General features: G+C 51.2%; 1 protein-coding gene across 2 annotated transcripts in view; it reads left to right on the forward strand.

Annotated features, from left to right (window-relative positions):
• The first annotated feature begins 7,263 nt into the window (after positions 1 to 7,263).
• Positions 7,264 to 24,875, forward strand: part of TFAP2E (transcription factor AP-2 epsilon) — a 49,416-nt gene continuing 31,804 nt past the window's right edge. The window contains exons 1-4 of one of the 2 annotated variants that reach the window (XM_039511155.1): positions 7,264 to 7,389; positions 8,319 to 8,391; positions 12,560 to 13,006; positions 15,049 to 15,100. In XM_039511155.1, the coding sequence (XP_039367089.1) occupies positions 8,344 to 8,391; positions 12,560 to 13,006; positions 15,049 to 15,100 (547 nt within the window). In that variant the 5' untranslated portion in view covers positions 7,264 to 7,389; positions 8,319 to 8,343. Of the gene's footprint in view, positions 7,390 to 8,318; positions 8,392 to 11,993; positions 12,112 to 12,559; positions 13,007 to 15,048; positions 15,101 to 24,875 lie in introns of those variants that run through there. The other variant, XM_039511157.1, reaches the window with a different exon arrangement.

A 24,875-nucleotide genomic window follows, 5' to 3' on the forward strand; every position in this document is an offset into this window, starting at 1 on the left:
GTCCAATTGCAATAGAAGAATTTGTTGCTTCAGTTTGCAAACCCCTTTGCTAATGAGATTTAATTCTATGAAAGTGCGTGAGCTTCTCTCATCCTTTCTCCTTTGTACTCACTTTGCTGGGTCTCCTAAAGTCACCACGCTTGTGATTACAGCAGCAGATCAGAAAGAGGACTGGAGAGCTCCAAAGATGAGTAAGGCTAGGGGGCCCCAAAGGTCACCTACCCTTTACCCCCCCCCAAACATTTCCAAGGCTCTGATGACCTCACCAGGCCGCCTAACCAAGTATGGACCCAATCTTGCAAGGGCCATTACGCTGATGGACTCCTATGCCACACAGAGCTGCTTACCACATTGGGGCCTGTAAAAGGAGCCTATTTTTAACCCTGAGGGTAATTAGTCATTGGAACAACTTATCTAGGGCATATGGTGGATTCTCCATCGTGTGGCATCTTTAAATCCAGAGCTGGATGACTTTCTGAAAGACGCACTCTAGCTCCGCCAGAAGTTGTGGGCTGGATGCAGGAATCACCAGGTGAAATCCTCGGACCTGTTTTCTGTCGTCCGCATGAGATGATTGGAATGGTCCCTTCTGGCCTTAAGATCCACTTATCCCCAGAAACCCTCGACACAATCTAGCTGTATATCCACAGCGGAGCAGAGCTGCTTCTCTGAACTAATAAGTAATCTCTTTATTACTGCATGTTTCATGTTCTGTGGGGGGTTCCCTGAACAGATAGTACTGTGCGTCTCCCTCAGTTTCACCTATTCTTCTGTCTTCATTGAAATAAGCAGCTGCTCTTTTTATCCACTAGGGTGCAGAGCACAACTTCATAGCAGACAAGACTGCTAATAACCATGTGAATAGCCCAGTGCGCAGGTGGGGTTTTTACTAGCATGAAGCTCCCTGCGTATCTTTTCTTCGTTCTATTGGCCCCGAGTAGTGAAACGCCTGGTAGTAACTGAGCGATCCAACAATGCTGTTCAAGAGTGATCGAGGTGAAGAGTGGGAGTGGTGTGACTGTTAGTTCAAATGATTTGCTTCCTGGCTGTTTGATAAAATTAGATGATTAAATTTACTCAAGGCTGAATTCAGAGGTAGGTAGGTAGGTAGAGAGGTGTAGGGGGGTGTGTGTGTGTGTGTTTTATGTCACTGGCGTGATAATGGTATTTATGGGACAAATGCTTGTACGATATTTCTGCAGCCATGAGATAAGTTCTATTTGTTTTGCCGTCTCATCTGCCCTCTGCTCCATCTCTGCTAGTGCTGCTTCTGACATCCTATTTCAGATAGCTGCACTTCTGATACCACAGAAAAGTTCCCTTCCCCACCAAATATTGAAACTCTCCCCCCCCCCGCCCACAAGCACCCCCTGTTCCGTGCTGGACCAGTGACTTTTAAAGGCTGATATGATAGAACCCACCTGCTCTAGCCTTATGGAAAAAGGGGCTTCCTGGGGCGGGGGGTGTTATTTGTAACTAGCAAAGCTCAATAGCAGACCTCGCACTCAAAAACATTCAGCCCACCTAAAATAGCTTCCCACATTGAGACGTCTGTTTAAACGTGTCCTTGTGTTTCTGTAGCTCCAGGGCCTGTACACGTTACTGAGGTGATTTGACCTTACGGCAGAAGGAGATGAAAACTAGGAACGACAAAAGTTTTTTTAAAACTCAAAAATCCTCATAACTTTTCTCTGTAATGTGACACAACCGAAATCCCTGCTACTGTGAAGCAGGACAAAGGGTTTATAGACACGCTGTCAGGTGACTTGCATAATTCACAGCTTCATGGCTTGTGACTAACATTGTCCCAAACTCCTGCCAATAAAACCTTTACTGCACCCTCTGCCACCATGTAGGCTCTCCCTATAAAACCCCAGTGCTACTCACAGGCAGGAGAGTGTGCTACTTGTTTGGCTCCATCTAAATATCTATGATGATGGGATCTTTTCTCTGCATGCTAAGGGAGGGGCTTTTGGACCAGCAGATTGCTGGCTGTTGCTCCCCCAGATACGGATTTCAAAGAACTTTATAGATGTCAGTGAATTTAGCCTCAGGGCTTCCCTCTGAGGTGAGGAATGTATTGTACCCATTTTACAGAAGTGGAAACTAAGGCGCACAGAAGCAAAGTAAGGCTATGGAAGAGCCAGGAGTACAGCACAGCTCTCCTGGTGCTCGGTTCTATGCTGTTACTGTTAGACTAGCCCACGCTTCTGCTTAACCTGATATAATCATTTCAGTCCAGGGATTAAAAAACCTATAACCTAGATGGACCAGTTAAATCCAATTTTATCCAAAGAAAATTCACTAGCGAAGATGAGCTCTCTGTTCAGGAGCCAGCCAGCCAGCTACTCTGAGGCATGACCACCAGGGGTCATCCTAAGAGCTTTTAACAAAAAAAGTTCTTCAGCTAGCGTTTGCCACTCTCAAAGAGGAGAGAACTGTTCAGGGTGGCTATGCCCTGAAAACCCCTGGTGAGGGGGCACTGTCAGATTCCTGGGACAGAGAGGACGAGGCGAGAGGAGCTTCCTTGGACGAAGGTCTCAGCTGGATTGTTTTATTCCAAACTCCCAATCTCATGTAAGGCATTTGCTTTCATCATCAGAGCAATGGCGCCTGCTGCCTGGAGTCGCCTGCCGTTCAGAGGCGTATCGTTCTGATCTCCCTAGCTTGGAACCGAATGCAAGTCAAAACAAAGGCAAGCGGCACAAGCCAAGCAAGCGGCTGACTCTGCCAGGGTTAAAGACGGTTCATCACTGTGTTAGCGTGGGCCCGTCAGCTCCCTTTCTGCTGATTAGGTGGAGCTCCCCGTCCTGCCAAGAAAGCCTGGCCCTCGGCAAACAAGGGGACCGGCAAAAGGAATTGAAATATTTTAAAATGCATTTCAGATCATCAGAACCTGCCAAATGATTTAATAAAGGTGGCCCCTGCTCCAGACTCCACGTGCTATTCCACCTCTGGTCACTAGGCCTGGATCACCCATTAGCAGAGGAGATCATCAATAGGAGAGACGTGCCTGCACCCACAGCAGACAGGACCCCTCGGCTCAGTGCTAGAATTCTCCACCTCCCTGCTCCTGAGCAGTGCCAGCCTGATGACCCTAGAGACTGGAAACTTCCCACGCACAGGGCCTGGACAGAGCCCTAGCTGGGTGCTAGTGGGATTCCCTTCTAAGAGGGCGAGGGGAATCCAGCCCCTGTGACCCCTTTGTTCCTTGACCTTTCAGGCCAACCAGGGCAGTAGCTAGCGGCAACGGTGATGTCTGTGATATGGACACTTGTGTCATCTGGAAAATACTAAGAGCCACAGTCTCCATTCAGATCAGCCCTTTAACTGCTCCATCCAAGGGCAGTGACTTGGGGAACTATCAATCCCGTTAGATTAGAAGTAGCCCCCTAAACTCCATGTCTGAGTCCCGTAAACTCCTGATTCCTGTACTCCGTAGCTCAGGGAAGACACACTGTTGCTCTGGCAGGATGTGGGAATGAATGTCCATTGCTGGACAGAAGTGGGTGATAACTCAAGCCATTGGCAGTCCCCCGTTTGCTTAAAAGATACATGTTTCTTCATGTGTGCGTAAGAGCGAATATACCCCCCTGACTTTCCATGAGCCGACAGGCAAAGAGAGCGATCCCCGGTAGCCATTTGGGGGTTAGAGGGAGATGGGGCTAAATACCTGACAGAGACTTATTTCACAGGGCAAACACATTGCATAAGCAACTGGGCTGCATGTGAAATGCCAGGATCTAGCTTTCTATAACACGGGTTTGGATGCAATACGCCTTTAAAGGTCGCTCTTTTCCTCCCTGGCCCAGTGTGCTCTGATGATGCAAAGGGAGTGTTTTCTAGTGGTTACAGCACAGGGGGCGGAGTCAGGAATCTTTGTATGATAGGAGCACTCTAAAGGCCCCAACACACGGGGTAAGGTCTCAAGTGGGCTGCTGCATATTTTGTTTTGTTTTATGTTTATAGCTTAAGGTGCAGCGCCGGTTCTGCAGTAACATCCGTTAGCCGACAATGCTTACTCATATCAGATCATCTCACCCTAGAAGCACTGGTGATTAAACTAAATATTTCATAAGGTTGCTATTTGGCGGCTGCACTGCCTCAGAAATCATCCAGGGCATTTGTTCAAATGGCTTGCTGCAAAATGTGATGAAGTTGGTTAGTCTGGCTAGGCTCAGTGGTGCCAGGAGTTGCACCGATTCCAGCTCACCTCGAGGGGGAGCTCTCATGTTAAGCAAGTGCCTCTCGTCTGAACCCTTTTCAGTCCTCTCAAGCCCCATATGAACTTTGTCATTATTTAGCTTTGTTTGTTCTCTATATTTCTTTTAAATGGACACTGTGGGAACAGCCCATGACTCACCCAAGTGTTTGATGAGAGCTGGGACAGGATTCCTAATGGCCGAGAATCAATGTGGGGAAAAGCCAAGCGACCATATAGTCTTATTTATGTGCCCCTAACACCCAATTTCAGCCAGTTATTTTCACTGGTGATGACATGTCTAAACTCGGGCTGCAAACGCCCTACAGCAGAGACTGCATAAAGCACCACACACATGCATGGTGTTGTATAAATGGTGATACTGATCAAGGGGTAAACAGACCTGGCTGGGGATAAAGTTCTGTCACCTCCACTATGTGACCAGTTTTTCAGGGATTGCTAATTTGGATGTCAGTATTCACAAGTGAACAAGATTCCAGTTGACTTCAATGGGGCCAGGGTTTCACCCTGGGTAAATGGTGGGCTCAGCAGAGGATGACACATTTTCACTCATGTATCCATGAATCCATGTGTACAGTGAATTTGAAATTGGTAGGATCAAAGTCCCAGCTGGTTCAATGTATCACAAAATGCACATTGCAGTTTTGTTTATTAGTGAAACCTTTGCTTATAGGGAAATTTTCCAATGCAAAAATGACTACAGGTCAGTTTTGTGTGTGTGTGTGTGTGCGCGCGCGCACGCGGCTCTTTGTTGTGTAACTGAAATGTATACACCCGCAGTAAGATTACAGAGATATTTGAAATGATACTGTCCTATTGCTTTTGGCAGTTTGAACCAGTTATAAAATGAAGCATATTCAATTGTGATCTCGTTGGCACAAGGCCTGTGTTTCCATGTGTGTTTGTGCAGCACTGACCACAATGGGGCCGTCATCCTGACTGGAGTTTCTGGACTCCACAATAGTATAAGTAATAAACAATAATCTCCATCAACATTTTGAAATCTGGCTGTTGCCTGTGGGGCAGCAAATGGTTTCTAAGGTTTGGTTTAAATGATGCACTTCAATGGCTGTTAGAAAATGCTCTAAATAAATCTGCAGTCCTGATGGGCCGGTGGGAACTCTTACAAGTCTTGCACGTTGTGTAAGTTCTGTGTAACCAGCTCAGAGCGCCCTGGGATGTGGTGTGACGGCAGTGCAGCAATGGAAGTGCCTGGACAGTGCAGTAGGCTGTATCTCGTACTTAAATCGTAAGCTGGTTGGAGCAGGGACTGTCTTTTTGTTCTGTTTGTACAGCACCTAGCGCATGACTGGAAGTTGTAGGCGCTCAGGATAAAGCAAACTCATAGACTGACCCTGATCACGGCAGCAAGGAAGCAAAAAGGCCTCATCCTACCCCTGTCGAAGTCAATGGCAAAATTCCTCTTGGCTTCAATGGGAGCCGGCTTGGGCCCTGGTCGTTAGGTGAGAGCAAGCGAGGGAGAGTTGAATACCCAGCAAAAGGGGGTTTGGTGGAAGGAGAACTTCTCATCTTAGAGAGCTGGGCCCTGCTGTGGCAGACAAGGAATGGGTGGTGGGTTCCTACACTGAGGCAGACAGACACAGTCTCACAAACACACAAGCCCCAAAGCACCAACATACACTCACACTTTCAAAATGTATTGCACCTTCTTCTGAAGCAGCTGGTGCCAGCCACTGTCCGAGACAGGCTCCTGTGCTGGATGGGCCCTGGGTCTCATCCATCCCGGTAATTCCTACCCTCCTACACCTCCATGCAGAGGAGAGCCGAGAGCTGCTCTGCTGAGAATTATTCTCCCAGGTGCCCATAGGGATTTGTCAAACAAGTTCACCAGGAATATTTGGTAACAACGTGGGAGCTTTGTGCTGTTTTGTTTTGTTTTGTTTTCCAGTGGAACCACAGCTTCCTCTCTGATGCTCCCAGCTTAGATCCCAGCCTCCCCCATTGTGTTGTGATCCTGTGGGCAAGCGAGTTAGCTGTGTTTACCACTAGCATTTTGCACAGTTGCGCCTCTTTCAGATGAATAAAGAATCAACATTATACGGACTAGACGGGCGAGGGGCTTGAAGAATGAACTGGAACATAACTGCAAAATACAGCGTGGCCAATCCAATTTTTCTTAGCAAATGAAACGGATCTGGCAGCAAATAAATACAGCTCCAGAGAACTTTCAGGGTCAGTGTTCTTGAAAAGCATTTTTGGAAGGAGAGCGGGGAGAGGAATTGAAGAGCATCTGCAGAGACCAGGCCTTTACACCTCCGCACATCCCTCCTCCCTCCCTTAAATGCCATCTTTAATAGAAATAAATTAGAATAAATGATCAGCCTTTGCCTCCTAAAGACAGGTGGCGGAGTAATATTAAAAGAAAGGAATAAAAATTCACTTAATGAGCATTGTTAATTAAACCTGGAAATCAAAGAGGACTGAGTTGTGGGAATTCAGAGGGAAAATGAAAATGAAGGGAGCTGTAGCTCGGGGCAGGAAGAGTGGAATTAAATTAAATGTAATGTGGGATTCTGTTTGTTAATGTCTATCACACATCACAGTGTATTACAGTTTAGGCTAAAGTGTTTCTTCTCTGCTCATGCACAAATTACACCCTGCCAGGAATGGAAACTTCTGCACAACAATGGACAGTCTGGTCCTCGCAAAGCCTTCCTGGCTGTTTATTATGGATATGACAGTCACATCAAAGGGGATCAAGGCCCCATTGTGCCAGGTGCTGCACAAACACAGACCAGGAGACAGGCTGAAGCACTGACCATCTAAAAAGACAAAGGGCGGGAGAGGAAACTGAGGCACAGAGCAGGGAGGTGGCTTGCCCAAGGGCTGTGACAGAGCTGGGAACAGAACCCAGGTGTCCTGGGCCAGGGCTCTACCCACTGGCCTTCGTGGCTTGGAGGGAAGGAAAATAAAAAGAATCTTCAGTGTGGGGAAGAGATTGCTCAGCTCCCAAAGCGTTCGGCAGAGACACCTCCCTGAATACACCGAATGGAGGCGGGAGAGCCCCGCACCGCCACTCGGGCCTTCCTCTGCCGCCGCCTCCTCCGCATCTGGGGCGCAGGCTGGCTCCGGGAGGCAGAAGGGAAATGGAAGACGGTGCTAACAAGCGAACAAACAGAAGACAGCAGGAGAAGGGGAAGGATTTGGTAAAGAAAGCGGCTGGGTGCGCCCCATCCACCCTGCTGCAGGCACGGCCCCGCGGGAAGGACCTCGCGCCTCTTTCTGGGACTGGGTTGGTTTACATGATGCGCTGGGAGCAGCGTTAATTGAGTTCTCCTCCTAGACACCCCCCGACACACCCCAACGCACATTCACCCCCCCACACACCCCGACACACACACAGACACCCCGACACACACTCATCCCCCCGCACTCACACACACCCCAACACGCACTTATCCCACACACACACTCCGACACACACTCATCCCCCGACACACACTCACCCCCACACCCCAACGCACACTCATCCCCCCACACTCACACACACCCCAACACACACTCACACCCCGACACACAGTCACCCAAAGAATGAAATGAAAGTTTTGTCGAACTAATTCTGCCCTCGCCTGGGTCCAGACGCGATCGATTCCCGCTGCCCTGCAGGCACCGGCCGGTCCCAGGCGGGGAGGTTCCCGTGTCTCCGCGGAAAGCGGGTTTACCTGACACCCCGGGAGGGCGGGGGGGTATTTGCCTTTAGTTCGGTTCCTGACACGGCTCCTCTCGCCCCCTCCCGGGGCTCAGCCCTGGGCGTCTCCGGGAAGTTTCCGATGAACTCGGAGATCCCGGATTCAATGATTCTGATACCGAGCAGCCTCCCTGCAGCGCAATCTTCAAACCCGCTCGGCTGCGCTGCCCCTGCCCCGGGATTGTGGTCGGGCTGGAGTTTAAACCTGCGCCGGGCCAGAGGCCACGGGCTCCCCCGGGGGGGCGGGTTTCCTGCAACCTGCACTAGAGTTTGCACCCCCCCCGCCCCGAACGCGAGCCCCCGGCTGGGCAGGAGAAGGGCCCCGGGGGCCGGAGAATTGGGCTCGGCCGAGGTGATTTGATTGTTTGTTCCATTTCTTTACAAAAGCGCCGCGAGCCCCTTCGGGCCCGAGATGCCCTGGAGAGCCGAGAAGGTGAAGGAGGAACGTTCGTACCTGCAGGTGAGGACACGAGCGCTCTGGGGGCCGGCCGGGGATCGACGGTGTCTGAACACACAGCGCGCTGGCTGCGGGCGGCTCCCCTCTGCTGCCGGCTGGCCGCGCTCCGGCGTTCGCCCGCAGCTGGGCGGGAGCCTCGCAGCTGTGCCGGGGCGGGGGAGTCTCCGCTCGCCTCCTTTTCGGGTGGTTTGCCCCCGGTGCCGGGAAATGCCGCATGGCTGCATCCCGGGGCTGGGCAATGAGAGATGGGCCCGGCAGAATGAGGCTCTGGACTGCGGGACCAGCCACAGCAGGGAGGGAGGCAGCAGAACCCGAAAGAGTCTTGTTTTCTGATGGCCCTTCAAGTCTGTTGTGTAACAACAACAACAACAACAACAAATTCCTCATTCTTTTTCTCCCAAGGGGGAACTGTGTGTGTGTGTGTGTGTGTGTGTGTGTGTGTGTGTGTATCACACACACACAGAGAGGCGCGCTCAGCATTTCAGGAGCGACTGCGGCGAGGAATTTCTAAGGCGCAAGAGCAAAGCGAGGGATCAAACTTCGTTGAAATCCGACGTTGCCCCCGGCTCTCTGCCCCTCTCTGGGGGCGCAGCGGTGGAGTGGGGCGCTGGGCGCTGCCTTTGAAGCACTAGCACAAAAGGGCCGATCATTCCGTCCGTTTCCCGCACGCAGTGGCTGGGAAGGGGGAAAGGAGCCGGCGCATCTGTCTGTACAACACGTTCATTTCACCAGCCATCTAAGGAACCTGATTTTCCCCTTCAGTGTTTAACTTTTTTTTTTTTTTACAAATCCACAATATCTTTAGTGCCAGGGAAATACGCCGATTACTTGATTCTTATTATTTTCCACTCAGCAATAAACAGCTTAATTCGCCACTTTCCGACCCGGTGCTTCCTTCGGGGCAATATTTGTGCGTTTCCTGTGGGTTGTTCTGCTCTGCCTAGGCGATGTCCCGCAGGAGGTGGGAGAATTGCAGGTCGGGTTTGCTCCGGGGGCTCGTTCTGGTCCTGGGGCGGGGACGGCAGGGGAGGGGGTTCTGGGCGGTCTGGGGCTGGCGTGCGGGTGTTAAGCAAAGTTGATCCGGTTTCTCCAACCAAGTAAATTGGGAGCAATCTCCGCGGTGCCCAGCGTGGTGTTATTTCAGGGGGCTGTGGGGCAAGCCCGGGTGTCCCCAGATGTGTATTTCTCGGCGTGTGCGCCCCCAGGAGCTGTTTGTGTCTGTCTGTAGGTACTGATCACGGCATGGCAGCGTGTGTGCCTGGGATGCACACGGTACTGGCGTGGGGGTAGCTAGCGGGAGGGGGTGTGTGTGTGTGTGCAGCCATTCCTTGACAACGGCATGGTGTGTGGTGCAGGTGTTAATATCCGGCTGTGCATTGCTAGAGTGGGTGTGTAACTCTCCTTCGGCGGGTGGATCATTCTAAGGACAGAAGCTACTGGTGTGCCCAGCTCTAGCGAGAGATTTGTGTGTCCGTGGAGTTAACGAGATCTTGGTTGTGTCGCTAGATTGACTTCTGGGTAGTTATAAAAGTCCGTGTGGCGCTCCAGAGATCTACTCGTTCGTGTGTGACTGGTCTGTGTGTGTGTGCAGATCCGTTTGTGTGGGTGTTTTTACAGATGCGCTTGTGTGTGTGTGTGTGTGTGTGTGTGTGTGTGTGCACGCGTGTGGTGATACGTGTGTGTGCACATCTGTTGGGGTGGGTTTTGTACAGATGCGCTTGTAGGTGCCTGCGCTAAGGTGGCACCTATCCGAGATTCAAACTCCAAGTCTCCTGAACTTCATCACTTCGGATTCGCTGACGGATTTCGGAGCGCGGGGGCCGCAGGCTCGGGCAGGGATCGCAGCTTAGCGTTGGATTCCGTATTGGGGGGGGGTTCACACAGTGATTTCGTTGTTTTTAATTCACACAGAAACTCACATCTCCCCTCGCCCAACCCCCACCTCCCCCCTGCCCTCGCTGGGTGCTGGCCGAGGCTCTGAACCACAAAACACCTGCGGAGCGGGCTGAGGGCAGGCGGGAGCGGGCCGGCCTCCATCCTCGCCCTGAGCCCCGGGCAGAGACCCCGCTAACCCGGTGAAACCTGCCCGGGGCAGGCTCCCCCGGGCCCCCCAGCCTGCCTGGGCCAGGCCCGCCCGCCCGCCGGCCCGTCCGATCGGGATCCAGAGGGGCTGGGGGATGAGCCTGCAGATAATTGTCTAAAATAATAACCGGGATTTGGTCGCGACTGGCGATCCCCGGCCCGGCTCCTTCCCCGGGGCGGATTTCGGCAGCAGGTTTCTCTCCCCTTGCCGGGGTTCACCGCGGGGAGCGAACGGGGGCGAAGGGATTTGGAGTCTCTGGCTGCTGCTCTGAAGTTTCCTGCTTATTTTGATTCTTGCCATTTCTAGAGTTAATTCGTAAATTTCAAAATAATCCCCGCGGGTCCGTGCTGGGCGCAGAGGGAGCCGCTTTGCGCTGGGTTAAGGTGGGGGGGGGGGGAGGAATCGATTGATTTCCGAGGCTGCTACTGGGAAATTCGCTTTTCTTACAAGAGAAGAATTAACACCTTGCTCAGGCTAATAAACTGAAACCTTAGAGCAACACAAACGTTTCCTTTAAACCGCGCTCCCTCGCCACCCCCATCTTCCCTCCCCCAGCCCAGCCACTACTCAGCCATTTGAAACCGCCCCCCGCCCATCAGCCCGCGGGACACAGAGCCGACACCGGTGGACTTGAGGGGGGCGAACCCCCCGGAATTTCCAAAGATTTTTGTAGCCTGCAACGGTTGGGATTTACCGGCTCCCACCCCAACATGTGGGCTTGGGTTGGTTTGTGAAAGGGGAGGACTTTTCTTTTTAAATGAGTCTGTGCTCGACACAAAAATGCGAGAATGAAACAAAAATGCAAGAAATGGACCCCCTAGAAAGCGGTCACCCCCCCCCCGGGCAGAAAGGCACAAAAATCCAGCAAAGCAGAGTAGGAGAAAACACAATTGTTCCAAATCCAGATTAGGGGAATAGTTAATGAGGTCTCTAGAGTTAAAATTCCCTCTGAATTTTCCGTGGGAGCGGAATCAACCTCTCCCCCCTTTGATGCCTCATCCGTATTCAGCAGAAAAGAGACCAATCTGGTCTGAAAGAAACCGCTAAGAAAAATCCTAAAAACAAATCTGATTTTTTGCCAAACGATTTCTATCTCTCTAAATATTTGTGTGTGTGTTTTTAATCCAGAGTCCTCTAAATGTAAACGGATTCACGTGGATTTTTTTAAAAGATTCTTTCCCTGAATGTAGTGGTTGTTTAAAAAGAAAAAAAAGAAAAAACCCTCCCCAGAAAGAGACACAAACCTCTCCCCGAGCCATTAAATAATAATACTACGAAAAAGGCGAGACTCAGGCTCTGTCTCTTTAACGCGCGCTCCCGGCGTTGCCTGCGCGCCCCCGGCTCTATAACTGGAGTGCATGGAGTTGGTTTGGGCTCAGAGGGAGAAGGAGTGGGAGATGGGAACCATCTGAAATACTTTGAAACTGAACTATTTTGTAATTGAAGGAACAAAGCCATCCGCGTAACTCCCCCCCCCCCCCCTGGATCTGGGATTTTCCTCCATGGAGCTGCTGGGCTGCACCCGATTTTAAAGGATTGTTACCGGGGTTTCTTTTATTCCTCCACATCTCTGCGTTGGCACCTTCCTGTAGGGTCCCTCCCCTTCTGCACAGATGTTAGTTCACACTTATTCAGCCATGGTAAGTTGGGGAGGGGGGGACTCATAGGGGGCCACCCTCGCGAGCCACGTTTCTAAGGCGCCCCTCAGATAAATGTAGTTCAGGCCGCGGTGTCCCTGCCAATGGCCCGGGATTCCAGCCTCTGCTCTCGGCCAGGCGGCAGAGCGCGGGGTGTCCCCGGCTCACGCTTTGTTTCCTCCCGGGGAGGATCCCGGCGGAGGAGGGACGTGCAGGTAGGAAGGTGTTTGCGGGCTGGAGCGCTGAGCTCTCCCAGCCAAGGGGGCGCAGAGCCAGGGGGCAACGCGGGTTCCTAGCCCCGTGGCGGGGGAGGTGGCCGGGCTGTGTCAGGCGCTGGAGCTGGGGGCTTTGCCCGGGGCTTGGTGACTTTCCCTGCGCCGCGGGGGAGGCGAGGAAAACGGGCCCCCGGCTCCGCCTGACCGGCCTCTTCCTTCTCTCTCTGCCTCCGCAGGACCGTCCCGATGGGCTGAACGGGACCTCCTCGGGCGGCCGCCTCTCCCAGCTCTCCTCCCTGAACCAGGCGGCTTATTCCTCGGCCCCCCCGCTCTGCCACACGCCGGCCTCGGACTTCCAGCCCCCCTACTTCCCGCCGCCCTACCCGCAGCCCCCCATGCCCTACTCGCAGAGCCAGGAGGCCGGCTACCCGCACCTCGGGGACCCGTACGGCGCCATCAACCCCATCCACCAGCACCAGCAGCCCGGCTGGCACTCGCAGCGGGCCCGGCAGGAGGAAGCGGGGCTGCTCTCCCAGACCCACCGGGCGCTGAGCCTGGATCCCCGCCGGGAATACCCGGGGGTCCCCCGCCTGCTGCACGGGCTGGCCGACGGGGGCCACGGGCTTGGAGACGGGCCGCTGGGCCTCCACGGACTCGGACATCCCAGCCTCGAGGATATCCAGGTACCTGGCGGGCTCCCTGGGGGGCGGGGGGCTGAGTGGTGACCCAAGGCCCGCCAGGCGGGGGGCGGAGGGGGCACCCCAGGAGGCCGGGCTCGCTCGGCTCCCCCGGTCCCCAGATCCCCACTGTCTGCCCTGGGGGCGCAAAGCCTGTTTGCGTTGCTGGAGGGGTCCCCCGCGCAGGCCCGTGCTGTGTCCAGTCCTTCGGAAGGGGCTTTCCGGGGCAGCCCCAGGGGGACGGGGGGGACAAAGCGGTTTAGATGGGAAGGGGGTTATATTAATTGGGGGGAGCCCCTTTGTTTGAGAGAAGCTGTTCAGTGGGGGCAGTTAATCATAAAACGGCCCCTCGCTGCTCCAGCCAAAGCTCCGTTCCGAGAGTGAAACCAAAACGGGATCCGGAAAATGCCCGGCTGCGCTTTCAGCGCCGAACAGCCCCTCGGTTCGGTGGGAACAGGCAGGGGGGAGAGTTGGGACCTTCGCACGCAGGCGGTGGAGGTGGTTCGTTTTCCAAAAGGCCGGGTCGCTTCTAAAAGTGCGGCTCTCCTTTCTCCTTAACGCCTTCGTTTTCGATGGTGCTTCATTTAAAAACTACAATCAGCACATGCCAAGGCCCAGGGCGGGGAGATTGGACTTGACCTGGTTGGGTTTTTTTTTTTTGTTTCGGGGGGGGCTGGAGGGAGACATTTTCCATTTCAAACCGGGCCGCTAGATAGATTCGTTTTGTTGTTTTACAAATGTGCAATTGTGTTGGTTGGGTCTTTGCGGTAAATTCTGGATTTGCTGCAAATTCAAGACTCTTCTTCCAAATCGCATTTCCCCAATTTGCGCCTCCGTTCAGATCCTTTCCTCTCGTGTCCCGCCAAGAACCTAGATTTCCTCTGCGATCCAAATTGCCCCGAATGTGAAACGTTTGATAACTTTCTAGCCACGCGTTGTCTCCTCTCTTGTTTTCATTTTCTATCGGGACATTAGCCGCAGAAGGACTCAGGGGAAAGGGAGCGCGCAGATATTTACAAAACACCATTTCACTGTTTTAAAAGAAGGAGCAAAATGCGATCCTCGTTCTCAAGGACAGAAATCGAGACTTTCCCTTGAGTTTGATTCAATTATATTCCAGCGATGCTTTTATCGGAGCCACCAAAGACCCAAACTGTTAACAAAGCCCAGGACGGGAATTTTTTTGGTGTTTTATTCGCCCTCCAAAGTGTATCGAATTAGTTCAAGTTTTATTTGTATTTTCGTATCATTTTATTTATTTACCGCGTGAAGACAGTGGCTAGCAGAGGGGCAGGAGTTTTGCAGAGAATTTGAATGACTTAAACCCTCGTCGTGTTTTGTTAACGTGCATGTGCTTTTTATTCCGGATTTGTCAACTCTCTAGCAAAGGAAATACGGAGCAAGAAACATTATGCGCAAAAAAATAAAAAAAAATAACCGGAACAATATTTAATCCCCAGCTCAAACAATCCCCCCCCCCAATTTTAAGGAAAAATCTATTCCATGAACAGAAGTTGGTCCAATAAAATTTTTTTCCTCGCCTTTCTAGTCTCTCTCCATATCCTGGGACCAACGGCGAGAATCACACTGCGAACAAGCCATTCCTCCGTCCTCTCAAATATCGGAATATTTTTGTTTGCCGCTTGGAGGCAATTGCAAACTATCCCCCCCCCACCACCACCACTAGGAATTAGCTCAGGAGTTAACTGGAACTACCCCAGCGACTGAGGCTAGAAATTCGAACAGGAAAGTCTGCGCGTTGCTAGAAAGAACAACTCTAGATTTTCGCCCTCTGTACAAATGGAAGCACAGAGTAGGTTTAAAGCGATCTGATGAAATAACCTGGGGTGACTGTTCAGAGGAGCTGCACGAATCCATTTGCAAGCCCAATATTTTTAGGATCTAATTTATCTCATTCGCTCTTTATTTAAATACAAGCCTAGAGCTCTGCTGTTGAGGGGGGGGGGTGTTGATGTGGCCCATTTAAAAACGGAGAGATTCCCCCCCCCAAGTGCTGCACCCTAATATTTGTGCCTTGCTGTTTTCAGGCTGTGGATGAGGCTGGGCTGAATTTACTGGATCAGTCGGTGATCAAGAAAGGTAAGGAGATCGCCTCTGAAAACAGGGCTGCAAGGAAAGCCCTTATTAGCCCAGCCGCCTCTGGGGAGCGGGCCCCCACTGGGAAGGGGGGAGCCCGCAATCTCTGGCGCTGCCTAGGTTTTGAAGTTCCGGGTCCCTCTTCTCTTTATGGGTTCCGGTCCCCGCATTTCTTCGTGTTCACTAAGCCCCTAACCACATTTCACACCGGCTCAGAGACGAGCTGCCCATCCGGGCTGCCTGCGCCCATTTCCGGACTCAGGGCCTGATCCAATCTCCGGTTTCTCGCAGAGACCCTCGGGTTTTTTCCCCCCTGTTAAAAGTAATTACTTAGGGGCCTGCCCGGCGTTCAAATGCATCCTCCCTGCCTCTGGATATTTACTGCCTCATAAAGCACTAACAATGTCAGCGCTCAGAGGGGCAGGAGAAACACACGGGGGGCGGGCAGGGCACTGATTAACTGGAATCCCCCCACCCCACCAAACCCATCCGGCCCAAGGATGGCCTCTGCTGCTCAGTCCTGGCGCTGGGGCTATTTCGCAGCGATCCGCCGTTGCTCCAGATCCGGGCCGGCTGGGGCTGACATGTCGGGGGCGCCTGGGGACTGCCTGGGTCTCTTGCTTCCTACGCAAGGGTGCGGAGAGGGGGGGAGACCAAAAAACGTCTCTACAGCCCTCTGCGGACAGGCCCCAAACTTGTGGACACGGGGCCTGATCCGAAGCCAATGGAAAGACTTCCATGGATTTCAGCTGGCTTTGGATGGGCGCCTTCAGCAGCCGGGAACGGGAGTGGCAGAATAAACCAGCGTGGAGCAGGGATGGGGGGGGGAGAGGGTGTTTTTAAACTATGCCCCAATCCCAGCTCCTCGAGAGAGCAGCCGCGATCCTGCAAAAAGCGGGAGAGTTCGGGGGTGATTATCTACTATTGATTATTCACTGTCCTGGCCGGCAGCTCCCGATCGATTGCACTTCGGCCCGATTGATTGGCTAAGCGAAAGCGTGGCGAGTTCCCGAAGCTGACGGGGAGGGGAGAAGAGTCTCTCTCCGGTCCCCTCCCCAGGAGAGTAAATATAATTAGGAAAATATTTTTAAAAATAGACCCTGTCTTTGGTTGGGATCCCATCAGCGCTCGCCGCTCAGCAATGGAAAGTCCTTGGGTTCACTGCCGGGCTGGGGCTGGGAGGGTTCTTACACTCTGCGCTCATCGCAGACAAAATTACATTTGCCTTTTTTTTAAAGTCACCCATAGAATCAAAATGCCCCGTTTGCGCTGGGTCAGTAAAATAACTTTAGCAACGGTCAAAAATAGCGTGTTTGTTTTTTAACACGAGACCTGCTGGGTTGAAATCGCGGGGGGGGGGGGGAGGAGGAGAGAGGCACGAGAGCTAGGGGGCCCCCGCTGTTGTGTCAGAGTGTCCGGCCAGCCCCACAGGAAAACGGCCCGTGGGTCCTAGCGGCGGATGGAGCCATTGCTGGGCCCGGGGATGGCCCGGGAGCCAGAGCAGTAAAACTCGAGCAAAGCGCCGTAAAACCCAGGTCCGATTTACAAGGGGGGAGAGGGAGAAACGCGTCTGCGGGGGGAGGGCCTTGAGCAGCGGCGTTGTGTCTAATTATCCCTCTCCAGCCCCCAACCTCCTTCCATAGTAACGCGCAGCGCCCGGGCAGGGGACCGTCCCCTGCCTTACCGGGCCATGGGAAGAATCCAGCTGCCGGCCCGGTGCGCGCTGGGGCTGGGCCCTACCCTAGGCCAAGCAGCGGGTCGTTGGCACAGCCAGGGTGGGACCCAGACACCAGAGCAAGTCCCTGTACCCCCCCCCCTCAGGTTATTGCGCTGTAGCTTTTTAAAGAAACTCCGAGCCAGGCCGTTTGTGTGGGGGGGGGGGCGGTGAGTTACCTGCAGGCTGGCTGGCTCCGCTACTGAACCGGCGGAAGGCCTGGCGCAGGAGAGCCTGCCTCGGAGCAGCAACCTGGGCAGAGGTGCGGGCCAACCCCGCCTGCTCCATCACCCGCCGGGTTTGCGTGGCCGGGAAATGCAGGCTCCGGCCGGGCCCGGCCCAGACTTGCTCGCGTGGGTAAAGTCGTGCGGGACGGGGCGCGTTCCGGGACCGTGTCCCTCGCTTGAGCCCCGCACGCGGCTGGTGCTGGAGAGAGCAGCTCCCATCAGCCCAGGCTGTGATCTCCCAGGTTACGTATCCCGCAGACTAGAATAGCCCCGGAGCCGCGTTTCCAAAGAGGAGAGCTGGCCTGTGCTCCCATTTTGAAAACCGCATTTCCCCAGTGGAGCGTCACAGCTCCGCGGGGTTACGGAGAAACGGGCAAACCTGGGGTTAAGCACTTTTCAAAAGAAAGTTCCGCATCTACATCCCCCCCCCAAACAGCAACGATCTCCCCACAAGTCACTGCCCAGTAATAGGCAGCAACACGCTGGTTCCAGCCGCGACCCTGGGAACTTCAGGGGTTGGCTTCAAAATCGCGGGGCAGGTTCCCAAAAAAGTCAGCGCACATTTTCAAATATTCCCTGCGCGCTGCTGGCGCGGCGCAGCCAGGATGCCTAACGGAGTTTGCTGTCAAAAGTTACCCCCCGAACGCAGAGCAATTGATTTCCAGACCACCGCATCTGGGTCACACGCCACACAACTCCCCTCTCCTCCCATCGAACCAGCTTAAAGTAGGGCCCAACGCGGGAGGAATTCCCGGGAAGCCATTTGAATACAAACCAAACAAAGACCAGAGACAATTAATTACCGCGCTGTGTTTTGGAACGAGCCTTTCTCGACTAACGCAAAAGAAAAGGCATTTGCAGCTGTGACAGCAAACGGCCCTGCTTTGATTTTAGACCGCAGAGTTCTTCGGTCGGCTGTTAAAACTTGAACCCCTTATGCACCACCGAATGCACTGGCTTCTCTCTCGTTTTTGGTTGTTGTTGTTGTTGTTAAACTTACTCTTGAGTTTATATTGAGTTTATGTTGCTTTCGGACTAAACCGGGGTTTAGACTAGAAAGGTGTCTGGGGAGCATTAACGCGGAGAGAAGGAGTGTGTTACACGAAGAACCGTGCGGCGGTGTTTTCTCAAGACTAGGAAATAGTTTCTCTTGTTCATGAAACGATCCAGGCCGGTGCGTTACACCGGATCCAGGCAAGGCAGGGAGAGGTTCCTCGGTGGGTTAGCCTGGGCCGCTTTACAAACAATGAGAGAGAGAAGCGCAAACGGGTAACAGGCTGAGGGTACAACCCCCAGCAAAACGGGCTGTAGTGAAATGTGACGAATAGTGTTAATATCGGGGGCAGAAAGGATCCGCCTCCCAGCGGCGTTCGGAGTCGCTTTCAATCTCCCCTCTGCCCCCCGCTGCCTGGGGGGGAACATCCTCTGCGGGTCTCGGGGGGGCTGCAGGACACGGCCAAGTCCCGCTAGTTCCGCCACTTGAACTTGAACTGGGGGCGCAGCCGCCCCTAGGAAGCAAGCCCGGTCCGTGGCGGGTGGTTTGCGAGGCAGTTCCCCGGGCAGGCCGGGCCGGCAGGTCTCCGGACTCCCCAGCCGCGGCGTGGCGTGTTTCAAACGTGGTTCAGGTTGTTCTTTCTTTGCTTTATTGCCCGGCGCCCCGTCCAGTAGAAGACAGGGAGGAATCAGTGCGTCACCTGGATTCTCTTCTCCCAGGGGGACTGGGAGGGGAGGGGACGGGAGGGCAGGGCGGCACCACCCCCCCCGGAAAGGGCTCTAATAAAATGCAGCTTCCAGACTATTTTCTCATCTTGTTTTGCAAAACAAAAACGCCCCGGAGGCCGCGCAGGGCTGTGGTGCGCCTGGCCGGCCGGGGAAGAGCTCGCCAGGCAAGTCCCAGTCCCGAGAACGGTTCCAAGGAAAAGCAAACTCCCCCTAATGCGGTGACTGGTGCCGCTTAGCTCATCTGCGAACCCGGCCCGACTTCCAGCTCTTCTGGAAAGAGAGAAGCCCCGAAAGCGGGGAGGTTTTAAATAGAAACCCCACGATCTTTGCGGGCCCGGAGATATTTATCCATTGACGCTCTTACGTTAGACCTGATTTTTAAACGATTTAAAGGCGCTTTGTTATTTCCAGAGGCTGGGATTAAAGATCAGGTCAGGGGAAACTGAGTCTTGGAGGGGTGTCGCTGCTGCTCCCCTCGGCGGGGGATTCCCAGGCGCTTATAACCCATTCCCGCTGGTTTCTCTCGGGGGCTCCAGAGTCTGATCTCAGCCATTTCACAGCTTCTCCAACCCCCTTGATTCGGATCCCGACCTCCTTTCCCCGCCGTCGGTTCTCACTGATTCGGATGCTGCTTTCCCACTACGGAGCGCATTTATCTGCAATCTTACAAAAGCCAAGGGCCAGATCCTGCCCTGAGTTCAATTTTGTTTCGTTTTTAATTCGACAAAGGGTTCCGGATCGGTCCCGGCCTCGGAATGAATAATAATCCGAGAAAGCAAAGGCAGAATTTGGTCCCTTGTCCCAGACTCCTGTCGCTCCCTGATTCTCTAAAAAACAAACCCCTGTTGGGGAGAACTCGGAAAAGCGAAGCGAGCTGATGTTGGTCTCATCGGAGCGCATTTGATCCTAACGGGGGATGAAGATAACTTGGGAGCCCCACCTGAGCGGATTATTTTTAACCTTCTCAAACTAAATTCGACTCCAAATCAAACAGGCTGAGCATTTGGGGAAGGTTAATAGCAGGTTGTTTCAAATGTTAAACAGTCACTTTTGAAACATGCCCCGAGCCCCGGGAGATAAAACGCGTCTGAGCGCTAAGGAGGTTTGCTTAGAACTCAGTGTATTTACTGATCGTCCTGGGGTCTCGTTCTCTCGCGGAAAACACTTATTTACGAAACAGGGGGAGTCGCATTCATCTCATTCTGTGCAAAATCTTTCTACTGCCCGCTTCTAAAGATCCCTCTGTTCCCCTACGCGTGGAAGATAAGCCATGACTACCGCCCCTCAGTGAAAGCAAGAATCAAAATCAGCCTCCTACGTGAACCCTCAACACTCCCTCCCTGCCCAAAACTCCCGCCGCAGTGTGCTCTTCCCTACCCCGGTGCAACTCAAAGCCGCCCATTTTCAAGCCAGTGTCACCAGTGTAAATCCCAGTGACTGACAGCGGAATGGAACCCGCAGATTAATAACGCCCGCAATTCTAACCCAACATTTTTTCTTTAGTTTATTCCCTATTTTTGATGTTCAGGAGAACGGGTTGCAATAATGAGTCAAATAAACTTGAGCCATAAATACAGCGCAGCACAAAGTGTGTGTACGCACCCCCCCCCCCCCCACAGACGCAGGCAGCTGACGGTCTCTGGTGTCACTGAAAGTGTCTTTCATAATTTACGACCGATTCTTCTCTACTTGTTAAACGCCCCATCTGCTTGAAAACAAAGCCCGTGGTTCAAATAGCTCAACTCTGTAAAATATTTGTCTAATAAAAACTCCATGGGAGTATCCTTGAGAGCGTTAAGACCATGATCGATTTATGCGGCTGCCTGGGCTAATGCCTCGTATGAAATATTCAAACCCTGCTCTTGGCTTCCCTTAACGTTTCGAAGAGAGCAAACATGCAGCTAGAAAGGGCTGTTTAACCACTGATAAGTGTGGCCATTAAACACAAGCACAGCGACAAAACCGCAGCCCTCTTGAAAGGTTTAGTGGTGACGGTTCATATGGGCAGTTTCAGGTTTCTGACGTTCAGATGGATGCAAAGGCTTCTGAGATAACTACACCTGATAACACCTGAGTGACACGTGAAGCAGGTTAATAATGAGAGACCTGGCGCGGCGGTCCTCCTGCTCAAACAAAACACCAGTAAAGTCAATCAGCGTTTTGCCAGAGTAAAGATTGCAGAATTGGAGCCTGCTTCACTATTGCCCTCCACTTTGTACAATCATTTGCACTAATGCAAAGTGGGTGTGTAAACCTCTATGAAATCAGAGGTTTCAGAGTAGCAGCCGTGTTAGTCTGTATCCCCAAAAAGAACAGGAGTACTTGTGGCACCTTAAAGACTAACAAATTTATTTTAGCATGAGCTAGCTCAGGAAAGCTCATGCTAAAATAAATTTGTTAGTCTTTAAGGTGCCACAAGTACTCCTGTTCTTTTTATGAAATCAGAGTGGTAGTAGCTTGCACTAATTTTGCACTGGTGTAAATGCTTATATTATACAAGGCACAGAGCAATAGAGAAATCAGGCCTCTCTCTTATTTATACTGGTTTTAAGAAGAAATGGTGTGACTGTGAGGGGTGGGGGTAAACCTTTTGGACCCAACTTCTGATCTTAATTTCGCCAGTTGAAACCTAGAGTAACTCACTGAAATTAGCAGAGATCAGAATCCTTTCTTACTGGGTCTAATCTTACAATCTTTATTCAGGCAAAGCTCCAATCGACATCAATGGTGCACTGATGGTAGTCATTACATAGTAAAAAAAGAAAAGAAAAGAAAACCCGTGCTACGTTACAGTACCCTTTACAGGAAAATTGTTATTCCAAGAATAAAATTTCATTACAGAAGGCATTTCAGTGAAGCATTAACAACCATAATTATTTTAGCTTTAATTAGAACACATAAGAGGCATTTCATTAAATACCATTGCATGAGAAATCGTTACAACAGGCTCCAGTGTGTGTTTGCGCTCTCATTACACATAAGTGTTTGCTGTACATTTGCTTTTTTGTGTGTGCCAAAAGCATCAAAGATAACAGTTTTAAAATATGCTTCAATGAGAATACAAGTCTGGAAAGTTTGGGTGTAATTACAGTGTGTGAAGGGAGGGTGTTCCTCTCTTCCCTTGTTCAAATTTATGATTATTTAGAAAATCTCTCTCTCCCAAATTGGAATTATCATTATTGTTACAAAGCCAGGCTTGCATCCTGAAGATTTTGCGGTGTCTCAAGGGGGGAAAAAAAAAGTCTGAAGAGCAGAGGCAAGTAGATACAAGTCTTCTGCAACCTCAGTGCCCGTAGACAATTTCCATTCGGGTTTTTCTTAGAGCAAACGGCTACATTTAGAATAAAGATGCACAATATGTTTTGGAGAGTAATCAGATTTTTTTGTTTTCCCCAGTATAGTATCTTTAAAGCCTTGCACCCAATTTCCAGCTCTCTCCGTATGTGCAAGCGGAATCTGATTGTATTGGAGAAGCTTGTGAAGTTAGTAAATGAGCGTGTGGAGTGTGCAAACGAAACGGATCATCTCTAACCATGCATTCCAAACCAGTCTGGTGGCTCAGAAATAACACAGGCCAAATTGTTGCATTGTGATGAAAGGAGGCAGTTGGGGAAACATTTACATGAGCAATAGCTGCAAACGTGTATCTGAAAAAGATCTACTTTGTGGAAACAAAAACCAAAATAATCCCCAGCGCTCCTCCATGTCCCTAAGGTAATAGGGAGCTTTACTTCTGCCCAGGAACCATATTTTTCTACCGCGAAAGAAACTCAACCAGCCTTCTAAACCAGGGGCCCAATCCTGCTTTCCTTAGCAAAACAGAGTTCTGCCAGAGTAAGAGCCCCAGGATCGGGCCCATGGCATGTTTCATGGGCAAGTTTTTAAACCACAGAAAGGTGTCCCTCATTTTTAAGGTCGTGAGGCTGGAATTCCCTCCCGGGCAGACAGCCAGCAAGAGGCCTATGGGCCTTAAATGGTGCCTGTGCATCCTGCTCTGGGGTGGAGGTCACCGTAAGGGCCAGATCTTGAAACCCCTTACTACAGAGTGCAGTGCTTTACCATGACTAGCCAGTGGGTTTCTGACAGCTCCCTAGTTAATGTTTGCAGGATCAGACCCTATACTTCTCTCTCGGTCCCTTTACACTTGGTGGGTTGGGCTCAGTAACTCCTAGTGGGTCACAGGAGGCCTGTGAGTCATATTTCCATAATGTCCGTTTCTCCTTTTTTAATTAACAACTCTGCAATACCTATAAGAGTGGGCATATTTGGACTTAAAAAGAAACCAGGGACTGATCCTTCTCTGACTAAAGTCAGTGGCCAAGATCTCATTCTCATCAGTGGGAGCCAATCAGGCCCTTAAAGTTGTCCAGAGTTTATATCTATAGCAATGGTTAATGGTATGTTAATCCTCAAATAACTGGCCATTCTGCTCTGCATGTCTGAAGGGAAGGTATGTTTTTGAATTGTAAGCCAGGAGTTGCTAGTCAATAGTAAATAAACAGTGGAGCCTTTAACTGGAAATAGGCAGAATTAATTACCTTGCAACCTTATTTATTTTGATGTGATATTGCATCATTTTTTCTTCACTCACCTCTGCTTACTTCAGGGTCAAATCTGGAAGCCCTGGCTCCCATAGACTTAACTGGGAGTTTTACCTAAGTAAGCTCTAAGTGAGAAGCAAATAAGGACCCTCAGGATTTGCTCCAGACTGGGGTTGCTATTTTTATTCACTAGACACCCAGGCATGTATTGTTGCATTTTCTCTGAGGGATCCATCCTTCCCTGCCCTGGTATCATCGAAAGAATGAATTTCAATTTAAAAACAAAAACAAAAACAACCCGCACAGGCAAATTCTAAGCAATTTACAGTCAGGGAGTAAAAGTTATGAGTTGAACCGATTTATAGTGGGGATTTCTGAGTATGTTTCTCTCTACTAGATGTTATGGGTAAATGTAAAATGCACCCAGTGTTGCAATAAATTGCACTTTACTCTTAATGCATCAGGCAAATTTAATCCATAACTTCCTCACAGTGCATCTCCCTGACACAAATCTAATATAAATCTTTGCAGGTGAAAAGGAAAAAAAACCTCCTAAGTGCTGAGATATGGCTAACTTGGTCAAAAAAACTTCCATCATTCACCCCATAAACTCTAAACTGACCTTTTCCCATCTTTACCTGAAAGATTCTCATGTCCCAAGCTATGAAATCATTTTACTGAAGCCAACTACAGAAAACTTGAGCCAAAAAATGGCAGCAAAATATTAAGAGACCTCTATAACTTTCCGAACAAAGATCTCTGATGCCTGTAAACAGTAGCTCTGCCTGTATAGTCTGTCACCTTGGAAGTCCCTAGGGTGCATTATGCCGCGTCTCTTTAGTACAGCGACTGTAATTATAGATCTGGCTGGAGCAGATCCATATTCCCTTTGCACAAATTGATACTAACATTGAGTGACTGAGATTTAATGCAATCTGTTTGGCAATGGAGTAAAACAGTTTCAAAGCTGCAGCAGAGGGTGGTTATTCAATATTGCAGACATCTTGTTGAGATACTTGCAACAGCAGGTATGGTCACAACCGAGGAGATTTCATTTAGTCTGAGGGTTTATTGCCAAAATATTTGGTTGGTTTCTTTAATGTCAGTAGTTTTGGTAGCTAGTGTCATCATAGACCATTTCTATGTAGCTTTAAGAGATAAAGTAGGTGGTTTGATATGTCTCTGTTGTGTTTTCCCAGACTCACAGAGCTAAACATGGCTCCTTCTGTCTAAATGGCTTTTATTTAAGATTAAGAAAAGCAGCAAAGAACAAACAAATATTAAGTATCGGGGTGGGGGGGGGGAGAAAATAAGCCTGATAGCCTGCACCTTGTGTAGTCGTTTACCCCATGCACAGCAGGTGTAAAACACTGCTGTTTGATCTGCTGGCATTTCCTACCCCCAATTGCACACACTTTGCACAGATTTACTGGATTGCACAGAGTGGAAAGGGGGGGGAGGGATCAGTCCAGAGTGTGAGACTCACTCCTAACATTCTGCATCCGAAAGGAAACACAAAATGACAGCTGCCAAGCAGCAGACAGGGAGGCTCCTTTACATTTAAAGATGCACCG

The sequence above is a fragment of the Mauremys reevesii genome, linkage group 23, assembly GCF_016161935.1.
Source record: "Mauremys reevesii isolate NIE-2019 linkage group 23, ASM1616193v1, whole genome shotgun sequence".
NCBI lineage: Eukaryota > Metazoa > Chordata > Testudines > Geoemydidae > Mauremys > Mauremys reevesii.